The sequence below is a fragment of the Pyrus communis genome, chromosome 2 (genome assembly GCF_963583255.1).
Source record: "Pyrus communis chromosome 2, drPyrComm1.1, whole genome shotgun sequence".
NCBI lineage: Eukaryota > Viridiplantae > Streptophyta > Magnoliopsida > Rosales > Rosaceae > Pyrus > Pyrus communis.
The window spans coordinates 20,723,232-20,748,193 of record NC_084804.1 but is presented as its reverse complement, the minus strand read 5'-3'; the positions used below and the strand labels follow the sequence as shown (position 1 = coordinate 20,748,193).

The window sequence follows — 24,962 nt, the reverse complement described above, 5'->3', positions numbered from 1 at the left end:
ATAATTACATAATGTTGGAGCAATATTAGAAAATATGAGAAACAACAATATAACTCCAATGACAATAATCATAAAGAAATTCATAACATCAATTATATATGAGATTAATCTAAACAACTAAAGAGAAAGTTAGAAAAACTGACAAACTTGAAGATTGAGGCTTATATAAATGCAATGTCCTAAAGACATAATTTTGCCCCTACTCTTGTGCTTGTAGTTCAGTAGGCATCTATCTCTCAGGACTCAACAATCTATAATCCAAAAGTCAAAGCACTTCAATCTGCAGATTCTGGCGACCTTTATATATTCCGTACTCTCAAGATGCAACTCAGAATTTGACAAATAAAGAATGAGAGAAATAAAGTGGGGAAACCCTATTTCTCAAGAGTAAAAATCAACTCTAATTTTCTATCATATAATACCAAATGGTTTCATGGGTTCATATAGAACCCAATTACTACTTATTAAAGAGATGTAACTTATCATCTATAAGTATACATCATTTAGTAATGGAATGCACCTAAATAACATAACCTTTCTAAGAAATACGGTTAACACTATTTTTCATTCAATTATTAAAATTATATGTTACAATATTTCACATTATAATATATAATTTCCAACACATAATGTACCGACTGATGGTTGGTCTCCTTGGCATTTTCCAATATGAGCTAATTACGTTCTTCTTATGAATGCGGGGGTGCCAACTCGCAATCGAGCTCAGTCGGGTGAGTAGAATAGAGGCGGTGATGGTGGTGTTGAATACGTTGTTGACTTCTACACCAAAGCGATTACAGCTAAGGAAGGAACATGTCTCAGCCTTGGGTTCTAGAACCTAAAGGCAAGGTTACTAGATCACTGCAAAGTTCAATAACTAGTTTAGCTTCTGTTGTGCCGAACAATTTGTCCCTGGAAACACTTCATTTCGTCGATATTGATGAGATAAACCTCTTGAGACGAAAGAATGGAGAATTCTTCGTCCATCTAGACGTGGATAGATAATCAACCAATCAATTCATTGCTGTTAGTCCAAACTAAAAGTGCAAATATTTGCATACTAATCCATTCCTCACCAATCCGTGCCATGCAATTGCATGATCCACATAACCACCTTTTTGGATAAATAATCCACAAAGATCAGCATAGTCGCACAGAACCATCTTTCTGGACTTGGTTCTCTAAAGTCTTATCCCATATGCAGTGTAATTCCAATCTTTATCCTTTTGCCAAGAGTCCCCATCTGTACTAATTATCCCAATATTCAAGCCATCCTTATCAGATTAGCAATTCTTGCACGTCAGATTCTCATATAATTTGTCCATCTTATCTAGACCTAACAATTTTGATCCGTTAACACGATACGAAAATAACGAGTTTTGGATCAACACGATAACTAATTGGATCGTTATCGGGTTACCCGTTAAGAACCATTAATAACGGATCCTTTTGATCCGTTAAGAAAAATATTATTTTGATGATTTTAAAGTTAAACTACTAAAAAACTTATTATACAATACAATAGTTATAGTGTATATGTTGTATATTAAATATTTATTTGTTGTAACCTATTTTATCTGACAAGGGAAGGGGGCTAGACGCAGAGAGAGATGTGTTTGTAGGGTTGTGTAGAAGAATATGTACAGGATGTGTTACTCCCCCTACGTAGTGCCTTTATTTATAGTAATAAGGGAGAGAAGAAATCCTTCATCCCAAAGGAATACAAGTCCACATAGGAAAGAATAACTAGAATCAAATCTAATCTAGGATTTACACAATCACACTTAAACTAGAAAGTTTATTACACTTCCCCTTGAGTGTGTAAATACTCGAGTAGATTCGGCATCATGTAGAGTTTGAAGAAGGCGACTCGTCGACACTGATTATGGGAACACGTTATTCTCAATAAGGTAGGAACTTGCATAAGGAAGTAAGTCTCACTAAAACACCCTATGGCTATGGTAAAAACCCGAGTAGGGACAAAACTCATAGTCTAAGGAAAAATGCATGAGAAATGCAAAGTCAAATGAAACGCATACAGGATGTCATCAGGGATATAATAAACCCAAGGTGGGTGCCTCGTTAAAATCTAGTTAGGTAGCAAAAACCTAGTGGGAAAAATGCTCCTAATCATAGGGAAATAGAGTACATTAAGAACAAGCAGGTATGCTTCAGGATACTCCCCCTGAGTTTGACACAATTCCAAAGAGAACTAGTGATGTAACAGCTCAGAAAGTTTACGCATACCAAGTCCTTGAACAAGCTTCTAAAACATCGCATTCGGTAGTGATTTGGTGAAGAGGTCGACCAAATTGTCTTGTGAACGGATTTGCATGACTTCAATCTTCTAATGCTCTTGTTGTTGATCTGAGAAGAAGAATTTCAGTGCAATGTGCTTGGTGTTGTCTCCTTTGATGTAACTTTTCTTGAGTTGTTCGATGCATGATGCGTTGTCTTTATAGATTGTCATCGGGACATCAACGACGGAGTAAAGATCCCAGAAGCTTCGAATATGGCCCACAACTGCTCTCAACCAAAAGCATTCCCGAGTTACTTCATGTAAGGTGAGAATTTCATCATGGTTAGATGAAGTGGCAACTAAGGTTTGTTTAGTTGACCTCCAAGAAATTGCAATGCCTCCAATAGTAAAGACATAATGCGTTTGATAACGCGCCTTGTGCAAATCAGATACGTATCCTACGTCAGCATAACCAACAAGGAAAGAATCGACTCGAGATAAGGAGGTGCTGCGTCACTCAAGGATCTGTAGGAATATAACAAGCCCAAATCCATATTACCTCTAAGGTAGCGGAAAATTTCTTTAACATCAATCCAGTGTCTGCGTGTTAGTGCATTACTGTATCTTGCCAAAATATTAACAGCGAAGGAGATGTCGGGTCTACTACATTGAGCTAAGTATAATAAAGCACCTATCCACTTAGATAAGGAACTTCAGGCTCCAAAATCTCTTCATCATCCTCATTCGAATGGAAGGGAGATCGTTTTGTATCTACTGATCGAACGACCATTGGAGTACTCGAAGGCTTTGCTTTATCTTCATCAAAGCGGCGCAACACCTTCTGGGTGTAATTCGTTTGATGTACTAAGATTCCATCCGAACGATGCTCTATCTTGAGACCAAGACATTATCAAGTTTTTCCTAGATCTTTCATCTCAAATTTCGACTTCAGGTGCACGGTAGTTCTCGTGAGCTCTTTAGGAGTTCCGATGAGGTTCATGTCATCGGCATATACTGCAACTATCGCAAAATCAGAATGTGACTTCTTAATGAACCCACAGGGCATAGTTCGTTGTTCACATATCCCTGACTAGTCAAATACTCACTTAGACGGTTATACCACATTCTTCCGGATTGCTTCAAACCGTATAGTGAATGCCTCAGCCAAATTGAGAGTGTGTTCCTGGATTTGGAAATATTTGATCTAGTCAATGTAAGTCCTTTGGGAACTTTCATATAAATTTATGTATCAAGATCCCCGTAGAGATGCGCAATTACTACATCCATCAACTGCATACTCAGTTTTTCGGAAACTACTAAACTGATAAGGTATCGAAAAGTAATCACATCCATAATGGGTGAATAAGTTTCGTCATAGTCAATCCCGGGGCGTTGTGAGAAGCCTTGAGTAATAAGACGAGCGTTGTAATGCACAATTTCGTTATTCTCATTACTCTTCCGAACGAAACCCATTTGTAGCCAACAGGCTTCGCATATGAAGGAGTAGGATTACTCTTCCGAATGAAACCCATTTGTAGCCAACAGGCTTCGCATATGAAGGAGTAGGAACTACATGTCCAAACACCTTACGTTTCGTAAGCGGATCAGGTTCAACTTGGATTGCTTGTTTCTAGTTTGACCAATCGGTTCTACGTCGACATTCATCAACGGAACGGGGTTCAATGTCATCGCTCAACATGATTTCAGTAGCTACTACATATGCTTATGCATTGTCGACGATCATCTCATTTCTACACCACACACCATCTAAGCTAGCATAATAAATCGAAATCTCACGATTCTCGGGAGGTGGATTCATTTCTTCAATGATGCTTTTGTAATCTAGAATTTTCTCATGAGTTGGATAGAATGAGTAAGCAGCAATCAGATTTATGGTAGGTTCTTCAGGGGCTTGTGCCATGAGTTTTCTCTTCCAGGGGTGTGAATCCTTTAAACCAAGAGGTATGCCATGCTTATGTGTAGGGGCAAATGATTGGCTAGCAACTAATTTACATGGATCACCAAAGTTGTCTGGATTATGTGATCTTGTCACTTGCGCTAGATCGGTGAAAGCATCTAGCACGCTCTGAGTTATGCTTTGGAGATCTAATATGCGATGCACTTCAGTTTCAGACTGAGTAGTGCAGGGATCTAAATGAGACAAAGTGGGAGTAGTCCACGATAATTTGCGTCGTTCTTCAGGAACGTTGACGTTCTTATCTCCCCCTAACGACGAGAAGACTGTCTCATAGAAGTGACAATCCGCGAAACGAGCAGTAAACAGATCGTCTGTCAAAGGTTCTAAGTAACAAATAATTGAAGGAGACTCATATCCAACATAGATTCTCATCTTTCACTAAGGCCTCATTTTTATACGTAAGGGCAGCGAAATCGGAACATAGACCACATAATCAAAAACGTGCAGATGCGATACGTCAGGTTCGTATCCGATAACCAACTGAAGGGTGATATATGGTTAGGTTGCAACAGGCTTCAGACGGACCAACATGGCTGCGTGCAATATTGCATGGCCCCAAGTAGCGATCAGGAGCTTGGTACGTATGACCAACGATCGAGCAATCATTTGTAAGTGCTTAATGAATGTCGCTGCTAGGCCGTTCTAGGTGTGAATATGGGCTACAGGATGTTCAACTTCAACCCCAATTGACATGCAATAGTCATCAAAAGTTTTAGATGTGAATTCTCCAACATTATCCAATCAAATATATTTGATTGGATAATCAAGGTGATGAGCCCTGAGCTTGATAACCTTAGCCAACAATTTGGAGAATGCAGCGTTCCTTATGGACAACAAGCACACGTGTGACCAACGTGTGAAAGCGTCAACCAAAACCATAAAATATCTAAATGGTTAGCATGAAGGGTGAATCGGTCCACAAATGTCCCCCTGAATCCTTTGTAGAAAAATAGGAAGATTCGAACAAATCTTGTCATAAGAAGGCTTAATAATAAGCTTTCCCATAGAACAAGTTTTACATGTGATTCCTTGAATCAAACCTAAACTTCGGATTAGCGGATGCCCATGTGTAGAAGAATATGTAGAGGATGTGTTATTCTCTCTGCGTAGTGCCTTTATTTATAATAATAAGGGAGAGAATAAATCATTTATCCCCAAGGAATACAAATCCATATAGGAAAGAATAACTAGAATCAAATCTAATCTAGGATTTACACAATCACACTTAAACTAGAAAGTTTATAACAATATTATTGTATTATTATTCTATATAAAGAAAAATTAAGTTTTATTTATTTTTATTATGAGAGTTTCTTATTATCATTACTAGAATAAATTTTAATTGATTTGTTGTCCAAAATTCAAATCAACTAGTATAGTATTAGTAGGGTCAACACCTAACAAAGTTATTTACACTTTCTCATACAATCATACCCACAAAGGTTTTATTATCTTAAAAGTAAAGATTAAACCATAAAACACATTAGAAGATAAAAAATATCATAGTAATTTAAAAATACCAAACACATTAAAAAAGTATAATAATTAATGTACAAATGTGAAAAATGTGAAAGAATAATAGACGCTCACGATTGCATCCTCCACGCTTAGATGATGGTTACATTGTCGTTTAGATTTTTAAAACTCTTCAAACCCTCTTGAATAATGTTTTTTATTTGATTGAAAAATTAATAAATTCTTTTTAAAGAATGTAATGTAATCTAATTTATTCTTTCAAGGAAATATTAATATAAACAAAACTTTTTATCAACAACCCGTAAAAACTTCATGTTATAAAGAGAGAATAAACTACCAAATTATACAGTGAGAATCAAATTTCTTTATCACACTTTGGTCTGTATTCATGGCGCTCGCTGCGTGTCTAGTGGACGGCGGAAATACGGCAATGACATTACATTTGAGTTTCACGAAAACTATCAACATAAACATTCAAGAGGACATTCATATTCAGAACCCTGCTGTCCTGAAACTTGGGTCTCTTCTTAGCGTCTTATTCCATGCTGTTTCTCCTTGGGGGATCATCATTTCCTGCAGCAAATAGGAGTAGGTAAAAACCCAAACGTAGGCTGAAACACTCAAACTAATAAAAGGATTAACCGTGAGCTGATGTACGCTCGCATCAAAACCAAACATCGATGCACAACTTACAAAGATAAAAGCGTAACAGAGATGCATCACTTGATAAGAATGCATCTTATCGGTGACCCTTCTGCACCCGGCAACCTCAAAGGTAAGCAGTGGACAGAATATATTCCTGGTTCGACGTCATCCAGTTTTAAGGCTTCAACAAGAATGATTTCCTGGAACATGAAAGCAGTGTTAGTGTCTGAGTCTTGAAACAGAATTTCTGGTTAAATCAGAGAACCATGTGAGACAACTCGGTTGCCTCGTTTTTTTTGGTGCTGCATTTACCACTGTTCAACAATCTACCAAGTACCAAATGGAACGCATCCAACTAAAATGATCATGAAATAAAGAAAAAACCCTTTCATGTCTTATCAAATAACGATTTCTTACCCTGCCTTCTAGAAAAACAAGGTGGGATGGAATCAAATCATCATATGCAGCAACGGATAAGTAATCAATTCCTATAACAAAAGACCAACAAGTCAGCTTCAATAGAAAGAACAGAAATGATAACATGAACAGCAATATAATCAGTAATATCTCACTGAGAAGAACTCAGTATAAGATTATATTACCGTAATTACGTATGCAGACTGTTAAAAAACTATGTTTCATAAAATAAGAACGGATGTGTGAATATATATATATATATATATATATATATATATCTCACCGACAAGTTTAATGTCAGTGTTCTCCACCAACCACTGTGCTCCATCCCTCATAAATCCCACATAGCTGCTGTCAAACTCCTTTTGGAACATAAGCCGTCTAAAAGTGAAGTAAGCTCTAGTTAGTATAATGTTTCTTTGAATTGAATTTTTTGTTAATATTCTGCAATATTTTAAGATTTCTGAATCAAATTGAATTAGTACAAACATCAGTAGTCCAACCATTGACAAATAAAAGGTGGTTGGAAGGAATGATTAAACAGAGGAAAGGTCACCTCAGGCATAAATTTCCCTTGTTTTTTTTTCCAAAGAAAGGTCCAGTAAAACAAATAAGGCATTTTATTTGCGGGAATTGTCATGAGTACTAGGAGCTAAGGAACAATGTATCAAATTATAAACTATCTAAAAATTTCAACAGCGAAAAGAAAAGAAGCTTTACAACAATACAACGTAACTGGTACATGCCCAGGTGCACGTGTGTGTGTGGGCGCATATTGCCAATAGTACCTGTCTGTGTTTAATGTTCTGAACAGCACACGACGTACCCCCTTGGGAATATGTAAGGACTTCATAACCTCAGCTGTGATAAGCATGTAGGACAGTCAAAAACCTAAAAAAAAAAAAAGAAGCAAATAGACTACATGGCATGTTATGTTCAATTGTTTCTATGTAGTGTTTGTTTAGCAACCAAAAGGTTACTTATCTGGCCTTCCAGTTGCTACTTGAGCACTAGACATGATTTACATTTTGTATGCATATTGAAACAAAGGATAAGGTCATAAAGCTCTGCTTTCATTCTCATAGAAAATAGGAGTTTGAAAGAAAAATACATACCGGTTATGTTCTTCTCCCTCGGAACGTCAACTAGCAATGCAGGACCTTTTGACACAAAGACGTATAATAATCACAAAAATATCAGTGATACAACCAACACAAGCAATGAGCTTTTTCCCCTATTGCTATGTTACATTGTGAAAACAGGGTCAAATGCTAATCAACATAAAAGGCACAAATTGCAAAACATCAAACAGAATACAGAACAGAAAACCCAAATTCTGAAAAAAAAATGAAAAGAAAGCTTGATAATACCTCAAGATGCCCAAAACAGGAAATCCGGAAAAGGTGAAAGCCACTTTTCCTATTAGAATGTGAGGATCCAACCCAAAACCAATTGACATTGAGTAGAGAGGCCCAAGATCATTTAAACTATTATATAAGATTCTAAAAGACACTAAGCGTGAGTGGGACCGCATGTTAGAGTCTAGCACCTAGGCAACTAAGTGGACTAGGCAAATTTAAGTAAATTTCTTTTATATTGTATAAATATATGCGAATTTATACTTTAATAAATACATAATTGTACAGGATACATAAAGTGCAAAATAAAATGAATATATAGATTATAAAGCATTAGAACATATTGAAAACATAAGAAACAAGCACATAATGTGTATTACATTTTATTGAAAAGGATTAAAATGCAATATAAAAGTTATTGATTTTCTGTCTAAGTAAGAATCACAATCTAGACACATTTTCTTAATTTTCAAATACCTAATGATTAATTAAAGCAATGACCAACCGGCTAGCGCTGGACGAAAATTTTAGAACAGTACTATTACGCAAGCATTTAATTCCTCGGAATTCACACTCTTAACATTTCATCTTCAACTTTGAAGCACCTAACCGCTAATATCCCACTTGCCCCAAACAACTCCAAATCCCCATAGAAATATATTACCTCGGGTAATTTCGTCGAACACTTGGTATGCACTCACCCAACCGCATTAAACACTCAAAACCCTAAACTAGCCATGATTAAAATCAAAGAAACAGTGAAGAATCAATAACTGAATTACCATTAAGCACATCCAAGTCAAGGGTATCGACATCGAAGCCGGCGTCGAAGTAGTGATCGAAGACGTGGCCCGGGGCATCGACGTGGGTACCAGTGTGAGTGGGCAGCTTCATCTCAGAGTTGTTGGCGATGGAGCCGTTCTTCATGCTGTTGGGGAGCCAAAGGAACTGGCCGACACCGTCGTTGGTTTCAAAGGCAGGCATGGTGGTGCTGTACCGGTGGCTGATGTCGAAGATTCGTCCATTACCGTAAACTTCACGGCGAGGAGGGATCAGGGTGTCGGTTTCGGCGGCGTATTCGATGGAGATGGTGCCCGGAATAGAAGGATAGGCTGTGGTGGCGACGGAGTAGGAGAGGGAGGAGAGTAGGAGGAGGAGAAGTATTGGCTTCATGGTGGTGCGTGTGGCAGTGGGAGGAGGTTGGATGACAAGTGGGCCGGTGATCTTTACGACTAGAAGACACAGCTTCGTCAATGATATAAACGGACGCGTTTTTTTTAGCTAAAATGTTGATTTGCCAAATTCATTACTTTAATCTTTGAAATTTAAAATCAATAGAAGTAGTCATTGAAATTGAATGAGGATTTTCTCTGAATTCTCTTTGTGAGGACCTTATCTTCAAATCGTATTAGTTCATCGTATATCGTGCGATTAGTTTTCGTCAAGTACTATTCATATTTAATTTTAAATAAAAATATTTAAAATAATTTATAACCGCACGATATACGAAAAATAGACACGATTTGAGGATCTCTAGGATCCTCACAAAGATGATCCAGAGAGAATTCTCATTCCTTGATATTGTCCATTATCAATCATTTTGATCATTTGATGAAAAATTGTGTTAAATAAGGATCAAAATGATAAAATTACCCTCAATATAATAAATAATAGGCCAAAATAATTTGACAAAAATTGAGGGTATTTTTGTCATTTTATCCTTATTTATGGAAATTTTTCACGAAATGACCAAGATGTTGATTGTGGACAAACTTAGGGACCGATTGTGGACAAACTTAGGGACCAATTGTATCTATTTCAAATCTCAGGGACCAAAGTGAGAAATTATGCAAATCTCAGAGATAAAACCTTAAAAAGAACAAGAAAGCCCTCGAATCTAAAATGTTGCACTACTAATTTAGTAAGGAATATGATTCTCTGTTTTATTTCAGTTGTATTACTTGAAAAAAAAAAAAGAATTCTCCCTTTCTTAAAGCCATTTTAATGAGGGGCTCTATATATGAAGTTGTGAGATGTTTTAGGTTTAAATTTCGTGAGAAAAAAGTGACGGATATAACTCATTTTAAAACTCCGAAGAATCTTTAAGACTCCAAAACACAATCACTCCAACGGAGGAGATATATGCCTTTAGGGCTTTATGTGGGAATATATATATATATATATTTATTTGTGTAGTTAATTGATTGCACGGTAAATTTAATTTTTGTCTTAACTTTTCTTAAATTGATTTTCAAATGTGTTATTTCAAATTTGTTTTATGAACTTTTCAACTTAAAAAATTCCAAATTCTAACAAAGTTAGATTTCATCAATTATGAATCGTTGAATTAGGTTTTTTTTATCTCAATCTCATATGTTGGTTTGTTTCTTTGAAATCAGACAAGATAAGATTTCATTTATAACAATCATTGCATAGTATTATCTTATCTCAGTCTCATCCTTGATTTATTTCTCTGATTGGTACATTCTTTAAAATCAAACAAAATAAAATTTTAGATTGGATTATCTTATCTCAATCTTATCTGTTATTTTATTTCTGTGATTAGGCCATTGAGGGTGATAATCCCTCCCAAATCTCTCTAGGATACTCCTATAGATAAATGAAAGCTTGGAGAAAGTGAATTGGAGAAAGCTTAGAGGAAGAGAATTTCAACTTGACTTGTGTTTCGTCAAGCCTTTCTATATACTAGCCTTCATCACGCACATGCAGAAGGCATTTTTTTGTGAAATCCCGTTCTTGGATTTCATTATTGTAATTTACATATTTCGTATTCACAGTATTTTATAGTATTTTCATGAATTTAAATTAATTTTAGATTTTAATTACTTAAGTACAAACTTTGAACTTTTGAAAAATAATTTTTTAAAATTCGTAGACCTTCGAGTGTCACTCATAATGTTTTTGAATTGAGCTTGATACCACGAGCACATAGGCGAAGGCCATTCGTGAATTGGGACGAGAAAAGAGAAGTTACATATGTTAGAAGTTCCTTAAATAAAATAGGGATTTAATATTTTAAGGGGTTCCTATTAATTTGGGAAGGGACCAATAAGAGAAGAAAAAAAATATTAGAAATTGCCAGATGGCAGCAAGGAGGGGGGAGGATGAGAGTTGCGGGAGAGAAAATGAGGAAGAGGAAGGACCAATGAAAAGAGGAGAGAAGGAGAGAAAGGAGAGGGGAGGAAATAGAGGGGATCTAACCAAAAACCCAGCTGAATCTGGTCACCCTTGACCCGCAGCCTGACAGGCGGGAATGATAGCAACTTAATTCTAGCAATTGGCATGATCCGACCGTTGGATCGTTCTGAAATTTTAGAATATTGTTCTAGAAGATAAATGAAACCCTTAGGAAGTTACAGATCGGAAAGCCATAGGCGGATGGTCCAGATTGACTTGTATAGGGTTATGGGCGCACCTTTGACAGAGACTTGACTTTTGGTTAATAGGCTACGAAATGATCTTAAATATTAAAATCTGTATTACTAGAGACTATGTAGGGCTTAGTGGGCCTATATTAGTTAGTGAGTTATCTCATATTATATATACATCGGTTTACGTGTATGGGACGTCATATTGTGATATATACGTGTTTATTTATCCTCTTAATAATGTGAATGATAAGTATGATGAATGTTATAACAATGTGATCCTAGAATCATATTAGAAGTATTCTGTAGAACTTATATGCTTGTGTGACATATTAGTTAGTGGCCATGAGAAGTTGATGGTGTAGGTGACTACATTGTAACTCATAGGGGTTAAGGTATGGGTAGGTTGTGTGTTGGATTTACTGCACCATGTAGCAGTGGTACATGGATGGTCCTGCTTGGTATATCTGCATTGGGGGACCATACATATTACAGGGGTGATCATGCTTGCTATATTTACGTTGGGTGATCACCGCCTGTACGATTAGATTATTCTTATGGTTCTGCTTGGTATATCTGCATTGGGGGACCGTACGTATTCTAGGAGTGATCATGCTTGGTATATCCACGTTGGGTGATCACTAACTAGAGCTATAGGATACAGTGCTGCTTGGTATATCCCTGTTGGGGGACTGTTAAGGGTGATCATGCTTGGTATATCCGCGATGGGTGATCACTGCCTATGTTATTATACTATGCATATGGTTCTGCTTGGTATATCCGCGTTGGGGGACTATATGCATTCTAGGGGTGATCATGCTTGGTATATCCACGTTGGGTGATCACTACCTAGAGTTAGGATGCGGTCTTGCTTAGTATATCCGCGTTGGGTGACCATATGTATTCAGGGGTGATCATGCTTGGTATATCCACAATGGGTGATCATTGCCTGCACGCCGAGTTTAAGCCTATAGTTCTACTTTGTATGTCCGCGATGGGGAACCATACAATGTACTTGGTACATTTGAAATAGGCGACCATCGTTTAATTGGATTCTGTTGAGTGATCTGGAATCCCTACTCTTGCTCACTTCCATAAAGTTAGTCCGGCTCCTAGATTTGAGTGAATATGAATTGTTCACAGTAGACATTGTGCTTCGTTAACTGTTCTGTGAGATGTTGCATACTATAAAGTGCAATATTATGTGAAACATAGTTCTTTATATGATGGATGAATTGGAAAGCATATGTGTGGGAATGGCATACATGCGTGCATGACAAGATGATAATTGTTGTTTGGCTTATGGTTGATGTGTAATGTGGTACTCTATGTTTTCTGCTAGAAGTATTTTACGAAAAGATTAGAGTTCGACAATTGACGAACTACGAATGGCTTAATCTCTGTTTAAGGTATGTAGGCAGTCTAATGAGGACGTTAGGTGCAACAATAAAGTATACAAAAATTACTACGCAACTTGAATCTTGAATTATGCTTTGTACATATCCCGAAGGCAAGGTCTATTGGATTTACAAATACTTGGTGACGTCACGTGTTGATCCTGGACGTATGTCGGGATCGGGACGTAACATTTTTTGAATCACGGCATACTATGCGCGACTTACACATTTTAAATGTATTATTATGCGCGTGCAAAAAACCTTTTGCATAATCGGTGAGCGCATGCAGAAGGTATTTTTTGAATCATAGAGTGCTACGTGCGACTTACACATTTTAAATGTATATATGATGCACGTGCGAAAGACCTTTCTTATAACCGGTGAGCACATGCAGAAGGCATTTTTTGAATCACAGTGTGCTACACACGACTTAGATGTTTTAAATATATTATTATACGCGTGTGAAAGACCTCTTTTATAACCGGCACTGCATGCCTCTTAAGATATTTTGAACGCGTTTAAAAATAGAGAAAATAATATTTAATAAACAACTGATTGAATTACATTATTGTTAGCCTATTGTGAGGTAATAATTTAAAAAAGTAAAAAAAAAAAAAAAAAAAAAAAAAAAAACACTGTACAAAAAGAATTAATTATTAAAAAGTATTGTTTATATGATGAAAATACCCCTGCATTATTTGGTGCATTATTTTGGAATGCTTTTGTATTTTTTTATTTGGGAGGCATTTTTGTCCTAAAATTTTTGGTGAAGCCAGTGACCCCAAAAGGGCCTCCTAGTTTTATATATTAAGATATATGCAGATTACATCCGTTGATTTGCATACCCAAATAAGACAAGTAAATAAATGCAATAAATTTACAACAACAAATATCAACTAATACAATGAGAGGGATTTTTAGGTTTGAAGTTGATTGAGCAATAGTTGTTAAGAGAGTAGCTATACTCTTGTCAACTCCTCCTATGCCAGTTGGGGGTGCTAGACCCCTTCAAAGCTTAAATGGTGTGCAGTTATTTCTTCGAGGACCACATTTTATTACTATCTTATCCACTATGTCCTAGTCAGAGTCTCAATCTTTGAAGTTTCCATCATCATAAGCTTAAACTCTTATTTGTTGTCACAACTCTCTTTGTAAGCAATGAAAGAGCTAGCCAAAAGCTTTGCTTCTTCGCTAAGATCACGCACAATACCTTTTTCTTTTTGTGTTTGAGCTTTCCTGTTTCCAATCGGCCTTGACGTAGAGTTGAAGTTTGCGCAATATTTTGAGTTTCTGGAACTGACTCCATAAGATTCTCATTGTTGACAGAAAAAATTATTCACCATTGGAGATAACTTATTAATGGAGAGTGTTTCACTCCTGAAGTTGTAAACACTCCCAACATTTCATGAAATGGAAAGATTTGCCTTCTTTTTGATAATATGAGAACTATGCATCTTCTATCTATGGATGTGTGGATTAATGTTTTAATTTAGTAAAAGAAATAATATACTAAAATGCAAAATAAATTACCTAAACAAGTAAAATCAATAAAAACTCACATTGTTCTCTTTGCAACTACCATTCTTGGACATACGGTTTATTTGAATGATGTGTTCAGCGAACTGGCTACACTCACTATGGATGACCCCCACCTATTTTTGAACCCCTTCGGGTTTCTTGGACTAGTGTTACTTTCTCAGAACTGTAACCACTGGTCCACTGATGTTGAATACGAGTAATTTGTGCCCTTTTGTGAAATTTCCATCATTGGTGGAAAAAGGATAGAAGAAAATTGAGAAAAAAATTATTGCAAATAAAAATTTGGCAAATAAAACGAAAATTGAGAAGTTTGTGAATGATATAAAGTTTTTAAGAAAAACAAAAGGGTATTTATAGCAAAAATGTGAAGTGAAAAAGAAGAACAAGAAAAAAAAAATCTAGTCGTTGAAGAAAAATAGATGTTGAAAACAAAAACGACAACAAAAAAATAACCGTTGAAACATGTATTTGAAATTAGAAATGGGTCCACCCATTTCTGAACTAAAAAAAACAACTATGCCTTTAAATTGGTGTGGGTCCCACTGTTTTTTGGGCTGGATGTAGCCTAATTTTTTGCTCTCGATGAAGGAAAATGCTAGCCCTTGTGGTGGAAGTAGCCAATTTTCAGGCCCATTGAGGATGAAATTTCTTACCAGGGCTTCAAATATAGTAACCTTAAGGAGGATAAAGCCCCATTAGAGATCCACTTACTACTATAAATAAAGGCATAAGGGGTGAGATAATACATACATCAACATTCACCTATTCTCTTTTCTCTCTTGCTGTCACATCTGCTCTCTCCCTCTACAATTCTTCAATTAAATAGGCCTAAAACCTGTTATCAACGTATTCTTGTTGACACTAAGGAATAGAAGGTTCGTAAGGAGGTTCTTCTATAACTAACATTCAAAGGCTTTATTTCGTTTCCAGCAAATCAAGTTCTTCTACAACATAGAATTGATATTTTATGAACCCCTGATAGCATGAAATCGTTCATTATGATGCATAACCCCCAATCTATTATTACATAGTTCTACTATTACATATTGTATATTGTTCAATATATATGTTGGAATTAAATTTGGGCATATCCTTAGATGGAGGCGAAATCTAGTCAGAGTTTCCCATGATTCCGGTGAGGGGTGTGGTTGATTCTGAATTGGTCTGACTACATATCTCTGAGAAGAAGAATCAAACCATATGTGTAATTCTAAAAAAAATGGTGTGATGTGCAATACATCCTGAACCACCTCGATGAATAGCCTATGGCAGGGCGTTAAGGTGATGAGTTCTCCATAGACGTATCTATGTTCAGATGGCGGTGTATATGGAACATGAGTCTTTGTTAGGCATAGAGAGTACATGTATATTGGAGAAGATGAAGAATCCTAAGAAGGTCCTTCAGTTGTAATTATTCCTCTTGATTCAGAGAGAAGTCCCCCTAATAAATTGCGAGACTATCTAAGAGACAATATAGGATAAGATATCTCATTTTCCTAGTATTATGATTACATTGCCTAAATCCCCAAGATATCCTAATTTGACTTGAATTAGGGTTTCCTTACTTGGGAGACAAGTAATATCTTCAATGGGCTTAAACCTAGCATGTCGAACTAAAGCTGTCATACTACGCTTCATGGGCCATGGGCATTCGGATTCTTTTTCCCACCCAAGGTACCACATGTTAGGGTCTTAGAGAATCATGGTCCCACAATAGGCAATTAATATTTTGATTATGCAAATTATGTTATATTATGATAAACTACTATGTAAATTAAGTGAATCAAAGACAAACAAGAAAATACAAGCACGAACTAGGGTTTTGAAAACCCTAAAACCAAGAAAAGAAGAAGAATAGAATTCTATGACTGAATCGCGCCTAGCCTAAAGCCAAGTGCGCTGCTGCACCTGAGCCATGCCAAGAGCTGAGCATGTAGCTCTGGCTTTGCCCAATAATGACATTGTTTAGTGTTTGGGTGATGTAGACCAAGTTGAGCTTGCCAACGCATGCGAGTCTAAAGCCCAATTCGCTGGGCTTTTTTCTGCCAAAGTCTGTAGCTTGGTACACATTGGGTTTGCTCTCGTCCTCAGGCTTGCTCCAGCTTCTTGAGGGCTTCCTGATAATGTAGCCTGCATTAGTCCATGATAGGCCACCTCTTTTCAGCCTATCTTAAGCCCAAGCCAACAACTTAATGTTATTGGCCCTTTTTCTCTACTGGGATGCCACTGTTCTCGGCCCAAAAGCCAGTTTTGGCTTGTGTTTTGCTTCTAGCCAGACCCAACCATGTATGGATGGCCACAGCTAAGCCGAAAATTGGGCTTTATTTTCTTAATTGCTTAGCCCGAAGCCATCGAAAATCAGTATGAATTAATTTTCAATATTTTCTTGCTTCCATAGCTAACCCTGTATGGTCCAATTCTATTGAATTAATTTAGTGACCCTACATTAATTTGACAAAAAAGACAAATTAATGGCCAACAACCCACTTTTGTAAATTAACGATTCAATATTTTTTTTTTTTTTGAACTGTTGACATCCTTTCGTAGTCCCGAAACTACTCACACTTAAGTTCCTGAAACAACCCTAAATTCACTACACTTGAATTGTATATTGTATTCTGTGCTCTTGCTGATACCCCTTTTATGAACTTGGAAGTTCATCTAAAATCGAATTTGTAGTTTCCACATTAGTGTCTTTGAAACCCTAAGGCCATCTCCAACCGATCCGACCAGAGGGTCATAAGGCCAAAAATAGCCCGAAATGACATGAAAACCATCTCCAACCGAGGGTTAGGCCAAAGGGCTCGTGGGCCCCATCGGGCCAAAAAAGGAGAAAAAGGTCAACCGGTTGGCCCATCCCAGCCAACCAGCCAGCCTGAGGCCTGGTCAAATGTTTGAAACCAACGGCTAATTGCTGATGTCAGCTAGCCATTATATTTGAATTTTTTTTTACAAGTCTTTTTTTTTTTTTTTTTTTTTTTTATACAGTACTTTTTTTTCAAAAATTTTTTAAAAAAAATTTAAAAATTCTATTTTTTTTCCTATAACTTCCTAAACCATAAAACAACATTGAATAACATTAAGTAACATGAAACAACAATAAACAATATTAAAAACATTAAGTAACATTAAACAACATAAAAAGTTACTCACACATTGACACGTGACACTCAAAATCTGAGACGAAAAATTATTGAGGTAATTTAAGTTAAGTAACCATATTAATTCAATTAAAATAATAAATTATGTTTGGCCCTATGACATTTTGGCCTCCTCGGTTAGAGATGGCTTTTTGTCATAGAGCTATAGAAAGGGAATGTTCTACTTTTGTTTATATCCTAGCCATATACAATTAAACTGTTTAACTACTCTTACTCAACTTCGTTGTATTCTTCAATCGTTACCTTGCACAACATGTCATCCATTAGGTTCTTTAGCAAGCTATTGGCTATTTATAGTTGATAGTGAATTGAAACTCGCTTTTCAATTCTTACTAATCATCAGGGCTTCCACAAACCATGAGTAATATCTAGCAGTATGCCATGGCTCTCAAACTAAGCAGAAGAGGTTGGAGAATCTATTCAATTTGAGATTACAATGCAATACGGTCTTTCTCTAAAACAATACTCATGATCACATTATTTGGTGATAGTTTATTAGCTTGACCAAGGTAATAAGAAAGTTAAGGCTAGACGACAAAAAAGACTCAGATTTTTATACATGTTTACTATCCAATGTGATTCTGTTGTCTATATGATTACCTTAACTGTGATTGGGAAAGTACTTCCTAAACCTGATTCATACTGAGCCAGAGATTCTTAATCATATCATACAGTATTCTCCCTCAACAGTTTAAAGGTTAAAGATCTCTTGTTGTGCATTCACATGACCCCATGATGAAGTAGCTTAACCTTAACTATGTCGTGGACACCCTCTAATAAATTGCCTTTGACATAGTCAAAGATTAAGGACCTAACCACAAGACAACTATGATGCCTCATGGAAAATGACAACTTTGCATTATCCTAACTAGTGAGTTCTCATTTGACAAGAGTATGAGAACTCCTGGTTGATCCATTCAGCAGGCTCTCTCTAATGAGCACCTACATACTTGTCTTGGTGTCATTAACACCAATGAACGAGACCAGTCACTCTCTAGGGAAAACACATAGTATACATTGATCTATCCAATTCGTCAACGCCCATTTGGTAATTCTATGATCAAGAACATTTAGGATATGTAAATGAAAGAGAAATGTCTCATGAATCTAACTTTTTAGATCACATTTTTTTAATCACATATTTCTTGGACTTATAGTTTAAGCCTGTGACATTTAATGAGACGACTTTAGACAATAATCTTTGCCTTTGTATAAAGTAGATTAGTTTAATATGTGAAATTTCGTAAAGCATCATCTCATGATTGGCTTTAGGACACATTTTCAACAGTGCATTCATGTGCCTAATGGTTAAGTAGCTTAACTCCAACTATGTCGTGGACACCATATAATGGAATGCCTTTAACATAGTCAATGATTAAGGACCTGACCACAAGACAACTATGATGCCTCATGTCAAAAGACTACTTTGTATTATCCCAATTAGTGAGTTCTCATATGACATGAGTATCGGTGGACTCACTCTCTATTGAGCACCTACAATTTTGACTTGCTGTCATTCACACCAATAACTCGAAAGTAAACCATAATCTTTGCCCTTACAATAAACTAAATTAGTTTAACATGTGAAATGTTCATAAAATATCATCTTATGATTGACTTTAGGGCATATTTCAAACATAGATTTCCTTTGTTCTTGGTTATTCTCGTACGTAAGAGTCAACAAGAATTAAGAAATTATTGTGTTCTAGAGTTTGCTTCATGATTTTTATGTTATCCATTGAATCAACTACTCTCCACATTTCCAATTGGTTCTATAGTAGAACCTCAACTTCCTTCATAGTATCAAAGCAAGTTGCCCCATGTATGAAACCCCACAGCCACACGTGCTCCACGTCACCCCATTTGTGTTGTTCACGTGTTAGGCTTGAAAATTCATCACACACACCTTGCATGAGCATATAAGTAAGTTACGCTACTCCTTATATTATCAATTGATTTTACGGTGAAACATTCCTTTAGTTTCAACATTGAAAAAGTTGTGTTTTTATAAACTGGAATCGCTCCACAATCAACATAACTTGTTTCAGCATTGAGGAAGTTCGTTATTGCTGATTGATCAAAACAGTCTCAATGTAGGAATCCCATTTGTCGTGCTTCGTCGAAGAGATCATCTTGCTAGTATCTCGGCAAGTAAGGTGTCCTTTAAAATTTGTTATTCCCAATTCACGTTCTGAAGAACGGCCATACTTCCTTCATTTTTAAAACCAGAATAACCTTCAAGTATCTTTGTCCAATAAGCTGGTGTTTGAGTAGGCGAACTTACTTCTTTAATTTGCCCATATCATATCCGATAATGAATCCGATGCTCATGATCTAGTAGACATTCACAATGATTTTGCATGGCTTCAGGTCGTAGAATTTAAGGCCACAATGTTCCTTCTTCAGTCCTAGTCGCTTATCATAAGTTCACTGCAGAGCACACCCTCACCGCATGTATTGGCACGCCCGTACCAGTTCAAAGCTCTCGAAGAACATAATTAGGTCTTAAATTTATAGCCACATAAGATTTAACTTTGTGTATGACACTTCATTTTGGTAAGAACCGAACTTATAACCTTTCATTTACAAATAAAGAGAAATATCACCAATTGCAAAGCTACAGAGGAGTAAGGAGGGGCGGCCGCCCCTCTCGAATTCTGTTTCTCAAAACTCTAATTTTATTTAATTGATAATTGAATATGAATAGGAAAGGTTGTATTTTGTTTACTGAATGAATAATAACATAAGGACTTTTTTTGGAAGGGGACAAATGTTAATGTTGAAGAAGAGATTGAAAAACATAAAACACCAATATTAAGTCCTTACATAGGAATTGGATTAGCTGAATTTGGAATTCCGCAGCGATTAGTATAATGGAAATGGTTGTTTTGTACATGTGTTTTTTTTTTCTTTTTTTTTTTTCTTTCTCTTGCAAGATTGTTGCTTGTATTTTATTAGTTTTGACAATGTAGGTATTGTGGATCCGAAAGTGCTATTGGAACTCTTCTCGATGTACTGTGAGTGGCAGGAGGATAATGTTCAGAAGATGAGCAAAAGACAGGTTTGGTTTCACAAGATTACTACTGTCTTTGTTCAATAATTTGAGATGGTTTGAAGAAATAACTCAAGTTTTTAGGGTTTACAAGTGCAATGATTGTCCCTTTTTTTTATTGTCGGAGAGTTACTTCGTATAATCTTGAAGTTCAGAGACAATTTTTTACTTTAAAATCTGAGGAGAAAATTGAACTTGATACTAAGGATTTAGGGAAATCTTCTTCAATTTCCTTGTGCATCTTGTAGTGTGTCATCATCCACTTGGTTTTTTGGGTCTCTTGTTGGTAAAACGAAACCACTGAATTAGTGGAACATAGTTAAATCTAATTCTATGAATTCAGTTAAACAACTTCAAGAAGGTAACCAGTTTAAGGATGTCTCGTTGAAATTCAATTATCTATTTAAGTGATCACCCTTTACGCTTTTACATTTCGCCCTTTTTCCCGTCAATTCATGACTTCACCACTGAATATCACTAGACCGTAATACTAAGTGGCCATCGTCAAGCATTTTTAGTAAGTATATTTTGTTGTCATTTCTTTTGCATGGACATCATTCGTCATGCACATTTGTGAGTTTTTGTGTTTTTATCCCCCACGAAGAACCATGCAACTTCCAAATTACTGAATTAAGAACCCCTCCCCTTTTCACGCTGCAATTAGAAAACAAGCATGCCAGCAGGCAGCAAGCAGATTTCTCAATGCTCAGAATCTCAAACAAAAACAGATTTTTACCTTGCGGCTTTTGAGCCAAACGAAGTTCTAATAAGGAAATTAAAAATTGCAACATGTCAACAACTACTAGACGTGTGTGAACTGTGATGCAGGTCAGAAAATTCACCTCCATAAATCATAAACAAATCACTAAATATCTTAACTCAAATCTTTATAACATTTTCTGTCTTACTTCGCATTGGCATTTGGTATTACTAGTTTGTCTTTTGTCAGAAACTAGTTTATTTATGTTTAAACATGTAAATTTGTTTGCTAGTAGTCTAACATTTTAATCTAATATTTTAATTACATAATATATGAACCATGTCATTCGTTGATATTATAATAAATTGATATGAAACTCGTTATTTTTAATATGCGAACTTATAACTTCTTACTTACTGTGAATATAAATATTATTAACCTATTATTAAATGACAATAAATATGTTAATTATTAACATGTAAATTAGCAACTCAGATGATTGACAAGCTAAAAAGTCTTCCAATGTCTTAGTGCTCTCCAACTGGATAGCTAAACTCACTCACCACTAACTAGCCAGTACCCCACTACGCATTCACATTACATCATTCGTAATTCTCCATCCATAAAAATGCTCAAAAGTCACTCATTCACTCCTTCCAACACAAACCACCAAGTAGCTATGCCTCTGCCTAACCTCAACCTCCACCACCGCCTCCTCCTCCTCCTTCACATTTCCCTCCTAATCTCCACCAATCACATTTCTCCAATCCAAGCCCTCACTTCCCCCTCAGACATCTCCGCCCTCAAGGCATTCAAATCCGCCGTCAAACCCTCCTCCATTCCGCCGTGGTCTTGCCTCGCCTCCTGGGATTTCACCACCGACCCTTGCGCCATCCCCCGCCGAACCCACTTCACGTGCGGCGTCACCTGCTCACCCGACTCGACCCGGGTCACCCAAATCACCCTTGACCCCGCCGCCTACTCCGGGACGCTCACCCCGCTAATTTCTCAGCTCACCAACCTCACCACTCTCGACCTCGCCGATAACACCTTCTCCGGCGCCATCCCATCCTCCATTTCCTCTCTCTCCAACCTCCAAACCTTAACTCTCCAATCCAACTCGTTCTCCGGCTCGCTTCCTCCCGCCATTTCCAACCTTAAATCCCTCGAATCCTTAGACATTTCCCACAATTTACTATCTGGGTTTCTCCCAAACACATTGAACTCGCTACCCAATTTACGACGGCTCGATCTGAGCTTCAACAAGCTCACCGGCACAATCCCCAAACTGCCCCCGAACCTCCTTGAACTCGCTCTGAAGCACAATTCGTTATCCGGGTCGATTCCGGAATCGGCCTTCTCCGGCTTGACTCAGTTGGAAGTGATAGAACTCAGCGAGAACTCGTTTTCCGGGACTCTACAGTCGTGGTTCTTTCTCCTCCCGTCGCTCCAGCAAGTAGATTTGGCCAATAACAGCCTGACAGGTGTCGAGATCCCGCCCAATGGCGGTGGCGATCTCGTGGCCCTTGATTTGGGTTCTAACAGAATCGAAGGTTACGTGCCGGTAAATTTCGGGAGCTATCCTATGCTGTCGTCGCTGTCACTTCGGTACAACCGGCTACGTGGCAGGATCCCAGTGGAGTACGGGCGGAAAAAGTCGTTAAAGAGGTTGTACTTGGACGGGAACTTTTTGATTGGGCAGCCGCCGGCGGGACTGGTGACCGGAGGTAATGGAGTGTCCGGAAGCTTGGGGGATAATTGTCTGCAGGCGTGCCCAGCGTCTTCGAATCTGTGCATACCTCCGCAGAAACCTAACGCCATTTGCAAGCAAGCGTATGGTGGTGGGAGAGGAAAACCGAGGTCTTGATTCTTGAAGACTTGAAGTTGAAGCGTCAAAATATGGTTTGTCGGCCAAAGTATAAACTAATTTTTAAATTCTTAACTATTTTTTAACGTTGAATAAGCTAAATTGTATATTGCTTTTTTCTATTGCAATTTGTACAATATACATAATAATTAAAAGATTGAGATTAGGAGAAATTCTTATGTTCACTACTAGCTTTTATCAATGTAATGTAATGGTGTTTGGTTAATTGTGTGAGAATATGTAAATGTACGAATCACTTGATCTTTATAGTGGTGCAAAATATCTTTTTAAAAACGGTGTTCTCTCATAATGTATTACCATAATCTAAAGCATTTTTCTAGGGTTACATACTTTGCATCTCAAATAGTACGTTCTCATAATAATGTGGTCCATTATGTTATTGCCGACGGGACAAGCTTAACAAGTTTTGTTTCCTTTCTCACTTTAAATTATTTATGTAGTTTGGTGTATTCAAAATGTATTCAACCACAAATGTCGTCTTAGCTCAGCTAGTAGAGCGCACAGCTTTTGACCACATCGTGTGGTTGTGGTTCGATCACCATTTTTCTTTCATGGTTTTACCGTTCAGAAGTCCGTCTAAAAGTGAATGAAATAATGCTTTTATGCTTGTTTTTTTAAGGCTTGTTTCTCACTATGACGCTTGGAATTACAATTAATCTCACTTTATTTTCTAAAACTCAACATGTACCACTTTATCATCGGAATTTCCAATCTTTGCACCAAATTATTTTAATTTAGGTAAGCTGATTCGATGTTGAAAGCTTTTTTAAAGAGACAACAAAATCAAAACAAATGTGGAGAATATACCACGGCAGCAATGGCTAGTTGGTTGCCCGACAAACTAAATCAAATAAAGCATACATGAAAATGATAAACAATTGACCTTAAACCTAACATGTATTATTAGTTTCTCTAAACACTAATCCTAATAGCAATCGTTCTCCATATTACTTTTTCACAAAAGATGAAAGAATCAACACGTGTCATCAATCGTTTGTTCAAAAAAAAAAAAAAAAAGCATGTGTCATCAAACACACTTATCTGAAAAGATAGAGGAGCTTGCATAAGGTGGAAGTGTATGAAATCATTATACTACTGTTTGGGCCCAAAATATTATTGCTGGGCCGAGCAGCAGGATGTGCTCGGCCCAAGGAGATGATAAATACTATGGGCCGAATAATAAGGCCCGGGCCAGCTAACAGGGTCGGCCAAATCCTATCATAAATAGTCCAGATAAATAGAAAGGTCGAGGGAGTCCTGTTGCAACCAGGATTCTCGACCAGCAAGGAATGAAGTCCCGAAAAGAAGGAAAATTCAGAATCCCAGTAGGAGTAGGTTTGATCGAGGAAGAAGCGAAATAGGACAAGAACTCCTAATCCAAATCGGAGTCAGTTTCAAGGAATGGGGCACTATAAATACAAGAAATCATGCAAACAGAAAGGACCTCCAATTCAGCATACAATTGCCCTGCGCAAAACCTCTCAACACCTTGAGATTTTTTCCTTTTCTTTTCCTGCCGACACACCTTCAGTTTGGATAAACAGCACTGTGGAAGCGCCCGGCGAGCACCTTCAGTTTGGATAAACAGCACTGCTGCCGCAGAATCAGCCGACCGAGAAGCATCTTCAGTTTGGATAAACAGCACTGCATCGAGGTCGACCGATTATCTATCCAAGTCTCGGTCGAGAAAGGTTTTCGAACCTTTGTTGGCAGAGGTCACCTT

The 24,962-nt window shown here is 37.1% G+C and overlaps 2 protein-coding genes across 2 annotated transcripts; one reads left to right on the top strand and one right to left on the bottom strand.

The window, feature by feature from the left end:
• Window positions 1–5,978: 5,978 nt before the first annotated feature.
• LOC137725211 (cyclase-like protein 2) lies at window positions 5,979–9,405 on the bottom strand. The gene is made up of 7 exons (XM_068463815.1): window positions 8,896–9,405; window positions 7,871–7,915; window positions 7,544–7,616; window positions 7,039–7,136; window positions 6,756–6,826; window positions 6,387–6,538; window positions 5,979–6,266 (listed from the first exon to the last, which is right to left on the bottom strand). The coding sequence occupies exons 1-6, from the start codon at window positions 9,284–9,286 to the stop codon at window positions 6,413–6,415; spliced, it is 804 nt and encodes a 267-aa protein (XP_068319916.1). The 5' UTR covers window positions 9,287–9,405; the 3' UTR covers window positions 5,979–6,266; window positions 6,387–6,412.
• Window positions 9,406–21,960: 12,555 nt separating this feature from the next.
• On the top strand, window positions 21,961–23,483 carry LOC137725900 (DNA damage-repair/toleration protein DRT100). The gene has a single exon (XM_068464738.1). The coding sequence runs from the start codon at window positions 21,980–21,982 to the stop codon at window positions 23,216–23,218; it is 1,239 nt and encodes a 412-aa protein (XP_068320839.1). The 5' UTR covers window positions 21,961–21,979; the 3' UTR covers window positions 23,219–23,483.
• Window positions 23,484–24,962: the final 1,479 nt, after the last annotated feature.